Raw genomic sequence first — 10868 nt, 5'->3', positions numbered from 1 at the left:
GGAGGTTTCTTGACCAAGTCTCGTTTTACTCGCTTAATTGTCTCCAACCAGTCCACACAGTTTGAGTTACAATAGAGGAAAAAAGTAGAAAGTCGTGAATGTTCATGAAGCAAACGACTGGCCACGTAGGGGCGTCTCCAAGATTTTTTTTTCAGTGGGGCGACATAGGGGAGTATACGGAAGAGGATTAGGGCCACTGGAAAAAAAAAGTGGGCACGTCTTTTTTTTTTCTTCTTTTCCTGAATTCTGAGAAAAAAGTCAGAATTCTGACTTTAATCTCAGAATTCCGACTTTTTTCTCAGAATTCTGACTTTTTTTCTCAGAATTCTGACTTTAATCTCAGAATTCCGACTTTTTTCTCAGAATTCTGAGATTAAAGTCAGAATTCTGACTTTTTTCTCAGATTTTTTTTCCAGTGGCCCTAATCCTCTTCCGTAGGAGTACCAGGGGCCTCGAAAGAAAGAAGAGAACTTATTATGCAGAGTTATCAATTATAGTACTGGGCCATAATTATTCATTATAGCACTTTAATGTTGTAGCTGGTGTTAACCATTACATTATATGTAATTAAGGTTAACACATCCAGCTAACCAACAGTTAAGAAAAACTTTCTGTACAAGCACGTGGCCTTGCTTTAGTATTATTTCCCCTCTTCATGCTGGTGGCTGTGAGATTAAAATGATATGATGCATTTATGAAGTGTTGTTGGTGCATAACTTTAGGGGAAATAAACTCATTTTACTAGGTGGTTTCTAGGCAACATCAAGATATAGATATTTGGCATATTAGATAAGAAACTTTGTGCGTCACATTTGGTTGCTCAGTGTGAAGATCAAAATCGTGAACTCAGGTGAATCAAGCAGGCAGCTCAGAAAGGAGCAACACTGACACTTGGGATAACTGGCAGGGGAATGAGACACAGGCGAGCATACTTAAAAGGTTACAACAATCAAAGGGTCAGGGAAAGATGGACAGAAAACAACCCTTCAAAGTAAAACAGAAAATAACCAGAGGAGAAAAACCTAACTACCTGAACACTTGTTTTTACTTGTTTCATTAACCTGGGTAAGGTGGATAGAATAAGGAAACAACAAAAGGGATCAAGAGATAAACAAAGAGATACAGAACGGGTGTTTCACTCCATTGTGTTTTTATTCAACAGTGCAAAAACAACAACAACAGTGAAATGGAAACAGTGAACACAGCAGCTGGAAGTTGGTGCTGCTGAGGGTCATAAAAAGTTCTTCAGCTTTTTAAGCACAAGGTTGGAAAATGTAATTAAACACATAACCTCCGTGGTGTAAGCATACTGAACCCAACAGCCTTTAACTGTTCTGCAGAGTGCAAAGGTTTTGTGTCTTTGTGCATAAATCTAATAGTAGTTATGAGCATTTGCTGGTTAAATGAACTGCTACAGCAGCATTTTAAAATTGCATTCTAATTTTCATTAACTACAGAGTTATCCTTTATATAACTGCATATTTACATGGGTAAATATATACATAGGCCAGCTCTTTTTAGTTGGACTTTGTGTACATACTGTAAACTTCTCACATGGAAGTGCAAAACACACGGCACAAGAGAGATGTTTGAAAACGATCGAATAGAAGTCACATGCAAAAACCTTTATATGCAAAACAAAAGCTAATTGGGTAAGGCAGGAAGACGGTGCAGATGTACGGTAAGATATGACACTGATGCAGGGGAGGAGTTTTGTTACTTAAGAGAAAGCATTGTGAATGCAGGCAATAAATAAATGTGCATGCTCAATCCTTCAAAATAGCAGAGCAGAGCTATTGCTAGTGCAGCTGTTAGAATTTCTCTACTGGGTAATCAGCATTGACTGAAATACACCAACCACCTTCTGCAGAATATGCAAAAAACCCATATTGACAGGTGACAAAGAAGGAAAATCAACTTCATGCTTCTCAATAAGGTATTGAGCTGCCATGTGCTGACAGAGCAATTCTAATGCACCTTAGCACCGACTGAAGCCTCTGAAACATTATCATTCCAAAAGACATTCTCTCATATGGCGTACAGCACTGCTCAACTTAAAATCATGTTCTGAGTAATAAAAGCATTCAGTAACCCCTTGTGTCGAGTAGAAGGTGGCATCTTTCATTGTAGCATAAAAGTAACCAGTCAGACAAAGTTTGTATCGCTATACAGTGACGCTCTCTGGACTCAAATCAGCGCACCAAAACATAGCCACTGGACTCCTTCAGTGTGTGGGTCACTGGTTTGATGTTTTTTCTTTAATTTGTCACCTGTCTTAGAGCTGATTCTCTGTAGTTTTCAGCTTTTTTTTAAGACTGTTTTCAAGATTTTTAATTAAAACTATATCAGGAACTTGTGGTTATTATAAGATGTCAGTCAAATGTTGTCAAAAAATATATAGAATATTTGTGTGTATCAATGGTTTTGGGAAAATATTTACGTTCCCCATATTTCTGTGCTAAATGTAAAACCAAAGTCAGAAACTAGTCAGCTTAGCATTAAACTTTTAACATTTAAAAGCTTTAAACTGAGGGGAAACAGCCTGCCAAAGATGTGCTCAGTGGAACTCAGATGGGAGGTCTTATGAGCCCTTAAATTCGACTGCTACTGATGCACACATTCATATGCTACCTGCTGTAAGAAGACTAATTTATGGGTTGTTTGTTTATATTTCATGATGTGATTTTATATCTAAGTTCAACTTCAGAACTTGGAAATATTCAACCTCAACCACAAACTCAGCAGAATTCAGGCAGATTATTTTGTTCATTACCAAAAAATATTGTCAGTTTTGAGGATATTTGCTCCACCTAACTGCATGTCATTAGAAATTGTTTAGAATCATTTTTGGACAAAAACAAAATAAGAACAAGAAAGACTAATCCTCCCCCGATAGTGCATTAATTTACAAGAGCTCTTATATAAATAATCACCGTCCAATGACAGCTCGTGTCTCTCACATGAGATATCCTCACTCTCATTTCCTGCTTCCTTCAGGGACAGAAGACAGTTTTGCAGAGGGTGTTCATGCAGAAAGAACGAGGCGTGGAGATGGAGAGGAGGAGGTCTTGGGGTCACATATACATGCAGGCATTTCAAGTGTAGGTGCAGGACCATTATGGGACGGTGGTGCGACAAGAAGGCCAATAGAGGGGCTTTAGCATGGATACGTAGACACGGCATGTGGGACAGTTCCTTTTCCTCCATAGCCACTGCTCCATGCACTGAAACACATTTTAAAACACACCATTGCATCATTGTTGCTATGATCTGTATCATGTATCATTTATGCAGTCATTGATATTTTCAACTGATGCCAGGAGGTCATTTCCAACATGTTGATGCATGAGCAACAGGATCTACGTGCACAGACCCTAGCCCTTAGCTGGAAGGGACAGTGTTGCTGCCTATTTGAGCAGCTTTCTCTGTTTCAAAGGCTACGAGTCAAAGAAGGTTTTAAATAAATTTCTTTACAGTTAATAATGTGGTGCCTTGCTTTTTATTGACTTTTATTATATTCACTTTGACAAAATGTTAACATGTTAACAAGTTCTGATTGTCAACAGATTCAACAGCATATAAAGTGACTCATTAAGAGAAAGATGCAATCAAATCATCGCAGAAACACAAATACACTGTAGTTCTGATGAAATGCTTTTATAAACTGTAAATATTCTCTATTGATTATAAAGTATATTTATATTTATTCTAAAGTGATATTTAAAACCATTTAATTAGTATAACCATAGAGGTATCTTCTCATCCAATAATGTGCTGTGAGTCTAATAACTGAATACAATGACCGTTACATACAGAGGCGTTTCCAGGAAATTTTATATGGTTTTGGCACAGAGGGACCCAAGAACCAGTAAAGGTGGTGTAGAGCACAGAAAAGCAGAAAACACCAAATGAAATCAGAAAAAAATGCCAAACGAAACCACTTGAAAATCCACTGAGTTATGGTGATTTTAACTTTGACCAGACTTGTATCCATGGATACCAATGCTGGTACTAGTGTTGAATCGATACTAGAGCAATAGGATTGATACTTTGTTTCTAACCAATAGTGAAATGTGTGAAAAAAAATAGTGAAAAATCCCTGAAACTTTTTGTGCTGACCGTCATGCCTAATTGATTTATTTAAACAACATAAACTGATCCAACATAAACCGATCCAAAGTGCTTTAGAAACAGGCACACAGCTGAAAGGTTTGTTTTTTGTGTCAATTGTGTTTTGGTGAAAGTAAAAATCACAGTGATTTCATTAAAGTGTGTTCAGACTTTGCATATTGATGATACTTCATCTCATCTTCAATACATAAGCTGCTTTTATTGGTTAAATAGTATTGGTAATACTGGCCCTGTATTTAGTTAGTATTGAATCAATGCCAAAATTTGCAGAATGCAACACTAGAGTCAGGAAACAACAAGCAGTGGATCAAACCAGTGTGAGGCATGTCATGGGGGAGTCATACATCCATAACTGAGCAGAAGAGCTTTTAGTGTGTATTATCATATTATATAACATTATATAGTTATATTTACAATAATGTATTGAGGAGTACCACAGTGTTTTTTACAGCAAAAATGTAACTGGACACCTTACATCCCCCTGTTATTTTCACTCATGTTTGCATTTATATAATACAGATTTAGCTGGGGCACCGGGTGGACCTAATAAATTTCAGGCCCCAAGCCAACACTTTAGCAACACCCCTGTTTACATAGTCATGGTGCAGTACAGTTTGTCATACTGAGGTTTTAAAGCAGAAAACTTTGAGTTCAAACCTTTAAACTCTGTCTCAATTTTTTTTTCTAACTCTAACCATTTTCAAACATTTTTAACTCTGTGTTTGCACACTGAAGAGAAGGAGTTGCAATTATTCCAAAAGTGACCTAAAACTCTGGCCCAGAGGGGATTTGAGGCCCTGATTTTTCAGTGTCACATCATAGTAAAAGTTCAGGAGAAATCCTGATGTTTTCACTGCAAATCATGCATTTTCCCCTTCTTGAAAACAATATCAGCGATGTCTCCTCAGGGAATGTTGACGATGGAGTGTGTGCTGCTCCTTCTCCGTGGAAATCTGTCCATCTGCAGACCTCCTCCTCTCCTCATAGAGCTTCCTCCCCTGTAAAACAGCTGCTTCACTGCTGCTTCGGGGCCGACACTGCTCTAACCTCCGAGCTGCCTTCAGCACCCACCAGATGGAAACATCATAATGAGTAAGTATCCAGTTCCTGGGACCTCAGGCTGTTCAGTGTACTCCATGCATCTACAGGGATAAGTTTCTGCTGCAGGCATTGTGTTTTCATTCCAGTTCACATCATGCATGTCCAGGAACAGGCTGCTATCATGCATCAGAGATCTGGTGTCTGACTTGCAGGGATTTGAGGGAACACAGTGTAGACAGAGGTCATGCAGTAGATCTGACGTGTACAGGTTCTCTTACCTCTTTATGAAAGCGGTGTGTACAATGTGGCATTCCCCTCCCATTCTTACGCATGTCCTCATGACAGATCAGGCACAACGTATCGTCCTTCTTCTGTGAGAAAAAGAAACAACATCTGACCAACATTTCAATAACTTATGTATTTATAAAAATAATAAACCTGTATTATTGCATCAGTGGGAGATTAGTAAGATCAGTTCAGAGCAACAGCTTCTAATTAGGCAGCTACTTTCTGAATGAAAAAACAAGAAGTGGGTGTGGAGAAATGAAAAGTGTAACTGCAAAATATGAAATGCTACTTAATATTTAATGTAAATAGAAAATAAAGAGCCATCTGTATATGAAAATATACAAATGTGTTGGCCAGAGGGGCCGATGGCGCGATATGGCAGCCTCGCCTCTGTCAGTCTGCCCCAGGGCAGCTGTGGCTACAACTGTAGCTGCCTCCACCAGTGTGTGAATGTGAGAGTGAATGAATAGTGGCATTGTAAAGCGCTTTGGGTGCCTTGAAAAGCGCTATAGAAATCCAATCCATTATTATTATTAAATATGAAAGTTTGCTTCAGTCAAAAATAACTTATTTCAAGTTAAATATAGCAAATACAACTAACCCTGTTTGTTTTGAGTCTGTAGAACTTAAGGAGATTAAGTGACAGGAACTTCATATATGTAACTTATATACCAAAGTGAAGGAGCTCCATTTAATTTCAGTAAACTAATAAATAAAGATAGAATTTTTCACAAAGTTATGATAAGCTGTAAATGTTATTTGCACTGTGTATGTTATGTATCACGTTTTTTTTTATTGATTTCCTGTGACACCACAAAAATACAGAAACACCGTTTCATTAACATTAAACCCCTGACAATGAGTTTTAACAGGGCTTGACAAAAAATTTTGTTCCAAGAAAAATCAGGTATAAAAATGAAAAAGGATTAAACATGCATTCGCAACTGTATTCTTTAGTATGCAGACAAAAAGCATGGACAATAGAAGAAAAATAAAACTTCAAGGTCCTTGTGTGCATTCAAGACCAGTTAATTATGTGGGTATTTGTAGGTTATGTAATTTACAGCTTTGTTTTTGGCAGCACATAAAAGTAATGCAGCTTTTCAGGCTCCTTAATTTTTACGGGCTTCGTAATGTTATATGAGGAGGAGAAAGACCATCAAATCTGATCGTCCTTCGGTCATCTATAACACTATGAGAAGGTAAAAATCTGTAAAGACCATTTATCGTTCGTTTAGTTAATGTTATAAATCCTCCTGCTCACCAGAGACGTGGTCTTCTTATCATTTAGACAGAGCCTCTTCTCAAGTGTCTCTGTGAGCTCTGGGATGGTGGTGATGCGATTCTCTGCGATCGCAGTCTTAGCGCGGCTGTTGTCATCTGCAGAGGCACGGCGAGGCTTCTGGTGGACCCTGGTTTCCCCCTTATCCTCTCTTGATTTGACGTGGCTGGGAGTGGGCGCCATTGTAGCCGCATGAAACCTGTTTAACTTCATGACATCTAACTGTGACTGAGGATTAAGAACAGAACGATAAGTGTTATTACACCATGTAACAACACTTGAGAGTAAATTATTGTGTCACATTCCCTCTAACAGTGAAGCGGAGTTGTAAGAAGATTAAACTAGAGAGACAACCATGTCTGCCTTATGTCTGTCAATCGGGTTAAACACTCACTCGCTAATATCCTTAAGTAACATGTTGGCAAAGCAGCTACCTATATATAGTTTGACTCTAGACTCAGGACAGAACGTAAATATATATTTACACAACAGCAATAATCTGATAATGCAACTCCAGTAAAACATCAAAGGTGAAGGTACAGATGAATTTCAGTGTTTGGCTAGACTTGTAAATCTGTAACTACTGAACTGTTCTCTTCAAATGATGTATTTCTGGAGCACTCATTACTAAACTAAGGTTTAACTCTTAATGGGAGCTTTAAATAGCGATGCACAAGACACAGGCTGACATTGTACAACCCCAGAAGTTATTTCTGGTTCTACTTAACTTTATTACTGCTGCTGAGGAAAAAAATACGATGTCTAGATGTTCCTTTGACTTTAAATTTGAGGAAAAAAAATAACATGAGAGATCTGTGACAATGTGATTTTTTCTGTTTAAAGAAACTAAACAATGTGATAAATGTTACTTTAAATAGGTCAAAATATGTGTAAAGGTGTGAAAAGTGCAGTCAACGCTGATGCACCTTAATATGTCAGATTTTCTGTTGATCTACTATCTCAGTTAGTACTGTCAAGACTTCTTTAACTGAGCAGGTTCTTCAATTTTGAATCAATTGCCTACCACCGCTTTAGGGTGTAGCTACTTTAGGAGTCAAACGTTTTTATATGTGCAGTGTATTTTTTCTTTGGATCAACCCCTCACTTCGATTTCATAAACCTTGATCTCACCAGCCAAAATTTCAAACTTTAAGCTTCAAACAGGACTTCAAAAAGAATGGTCATAGGGGTTAATTACATCTTTTATATATATATACTATGTTTTTATGGTATTTGCAAGAAGCTTTTTTTGTTTTGCGGTGCAAGGAAGTGGCTTGTTATGTTGATGTTGGTCAAAGGAGCTTGCAAAGAAAAGCGTCTGGACTTCTTTAAGTTTACTTGAAGACGTTTCACCTCTCATCCGAGAAGCTTCTTCAGTTCTAAGGTCAAATGGTGGAGAGTCCCAGATATAAACCTAGTGGGAGTATCCCCCCACAGAGGGACAAAAGGACCCCCTGATGATCTTCTAATCGCCTGAGCCAAGGTGTGAAACTGGGTGTGGGTCCCAATCAGCCAGAGTTTCGGGTGTGTTCATTGTGAAACCTGGCCCCACCTTATCATGCGAATTCCTGAGGTCAGATGGCCCAGGATGTGAGTGGGCGAGTAGGCGATTAGAAGATCATCAGGGGGTCCTTTTGTCCCTCTGTGGGGGGATACTCCCACTAGGTTTATATCTGGGACTCTCCACCATTTGACCTTAGAACTGAAGAAGCTTCTCGGATGAGAGGTGAAACGTCTTCAAGTAAACTTAAAGAAGTCCAGACGCTTTTCTTTGCAAGCTCCTTTGACTACGATGACCTGGATGACTGAGAACCTTCACAGACATATGTTGATGTTGCTAGTTTTAGCTGTTATAGGACAAACATTGCTATTTGTAGCTGCCAGCCTCGTTGACTGATAAACCTCCTGGAACATTTTGTAACATCATGGGCTCATCTGTAACACCATTTTTGCATTTGCTACATTTTAAAAGATAAATGTTGTGTGATGAAAGGCTAAAAATATTCAGAATAGTTGTTATTTGAATGAGAATTTCTTTATTTCCCAGAATAAACTTATATAGCATAGGCTTTCAGCAAAATTGTTATTTTAAATATACTGACCGATAGTTCCACTATCAGACCAAGAATCTGTGCATTACTTCTCTATTTGCTTGCTTAAAAACAGAGCATACGGGGAACTGCAGGCTTCAGTTTAAACAGCACTTCTTCTGATTATTAGTGAAAGGTTACACTATGCTACTACATTTGTTTTTTTGCATTTATCAGTGCTTCCTTCATGATGAGAACTGATTGTGCTCACCCAGTGTTGTCTGTAAACTACTTGCTTGTAAGTTTCTTTTCTTCCACTGAGAGACCACTTTATATGTGTGCACTTACACTGTTGTGACTCTTATCACCTGCTTTAGATTAGAAAGAGTTTCTTTGGCTCCTTCCTTCCTTTAGGTTTCGCTTAACTCCTATGAAATTTGTCATACACACTAATAAAAATATACCAGAAAACTATAAAGTAAGCACCACTATTCACTACGCAGGCCATGACACTTGACTATGCAGATAGATAAGTTACCCTGTTCTGTGTTATTAATAAAAAATACAAATCACTAAATTGTGCGCCATTCATGTTGGTTGGTCTTCTGCTTGTTTGCTGCTTTAAGTTGTACCTCTATTTTTTGCTAAACATCCACATAGCCAGAGGTTATGGAAGAGTTGGAACGCTATTGAATGAAGAATATGTGTAAGAGCTTTGGCATGCAGCAGCCCATGACTTAAAAACATTGTTTATAAAAAAAATGATATCATATGTGAAGGCATTTTTAGTTGGAAAAAATAATTTTCCTACAGACCTACACAGACACAGCTACAACACAAACACCAGACTGGTCTGTATTCATTATAGAACTATTCTGTTTTTCCTGATGAGACTGTGAACAGCTCAGCACGTTGCAGGGCATTTGCAGTGTTTGATCGCTCTGATGTAAAGTAATAGAAAACAACTCACTGAGCATCAATAATTTAGTACTTTGCAGGCTTTCATGGGGAAATTTACCAAAACAACAGTTTGCACACTACTAAAGGCTTTTTGTTTGGAAGCTTTAATATTTAATTAGTTCTCATACCAGCTTGTAAAACATACATGTGCATTATTCTGCTGTCATAGTCCATATTTTGTCTTTTTCAGAGAAATAAAACTCTGTGTTTTATAAATATTCCAAGCAGTGATATTTGCAGTCAGTGAAGGTATGGGATCTTTCTAACACCCTGAGCTGGTTTTAAAGAAATACATAGAAAGTATACTGTCTGATAAATGCACTTTTATATTTATTAAACTGGCCTTTAATTAGTATAGTGAAATACATTCATCAGAGAGTGCATATATTTTATTTTCCCTCCAATTATCAATGAAGGGCTATACAGAATAAAATTTAAGATGTTTATAGTGTCAAGTGTACAAGCACGCTGTCCATATGTGGTGGAAAACTGGACAAGAGAAACTGCAAAAAATGTTTGTTAAAAGTGTTTTGCTGCTGTTTAAATGTCAGTGCATGCATCAAGTCGAATGCTGCAGAGCTGAACACATACGTCAATCCATGAAGTGCAGCCGGTCCTTACCGCAGTCGGGAGTGATGCTCGTCTATCAACTTGTGTTTTTGAAGGCCTTCTGAAACTGTGTTTTCTTTCTCTGGAATGTACAGTGTCTGGTCCGTGACCCCAGTAACTGCTCATCCATTTTGTGAAGTTACTATCATCGTCCTCGTCATTGTCCATAATGATAGCAGGCAGAAGCCGTAGAGACATGATGGAGCTGTGCAGGGAGCTTCTTGGTGCAGCAGGTCTTGGTACAACAGATGAAAGTGAATGGGGTGAGTACTGACAACACTCAGCTGACCTACTGAGTGTCTAACAGACCAGCTGCTCTGCTACACTGCACTGTCCCACAGGGCAAAAGTGACTTACTTCAATTAGATGCCTCTAGTGAATCAAGCTGTCGCTTTTGTTGTTATCCTTGGACAATCTAAAAATAACCTGCAGAGATTTAGCTCCAGTCTTTAAATAAGTGAATCCTCTATAATCTATTTAACGTCACTGGTAGAACATAAACTGGAGGTGATTGGAATAAACAGCGA

General features: G+C 38.2%; 1 protein-coding gene across 2 annotated transcripts; it reads right to left on the bottom strand.

Moving 5' to 3' along the window:
* Positions 1-1165: 1165 nt before the first annotated feature.
* On the bottom strand, positions 1166-10818 carry lnp1 (leukemia NUP98 fusion partner 1). 2 transcript variants are annotated; one of them, XM_084922566.1, is made up of 4 exons: positions 10354-10818; positions 6725-6970; positions 5451-5543; positions 1166-3224 (listed from the first exon to the last, which is right to left on the bottom strand). In XM_084922566.1, the coding sequence occupies exons 1-4, from the start codon at positions 10537-10539 to the stop codon at positions 3117-3119; spliced, it is 633 nt and encodes a 210-aa protein (XP_084778692.1). In that variant the 5' UTR covers positions 10540-10818; the 3' UTR covers positions 1166-3116. The 2 variants fall into 2 exon arrangements, with proteins under 2 accessions (XP_084778692.1, XP_084778691.1); XM_084922565.1 differs by lacking the exon at positions 1166-3224 and adding an exon at positions 3720-5189.
* Positions 10819-10868: the final 50 nt, after the last annotated feature.

This window comes from Perissodus microlepis, chromosome 23 (genome assembly GCF_051167445.1).
Source record: "Perissodus microlepis isolate ML-2025 ecotype Zambia chromosome 23, ASM5116744v1, whole genome shotgun sequence".
Classification (NCBI taxonomy): domain Eukaryota; kingdom Metazoa; phylum Chordata; class Actinopteri; order Cichliformes; family Cichlidae; genus Perissodus; species Perissodus microlepis.
Note: the sequence above shows the minus strand (reverse complement) of the source record. Positions and strands in the feature narration are given on the sequence as shown.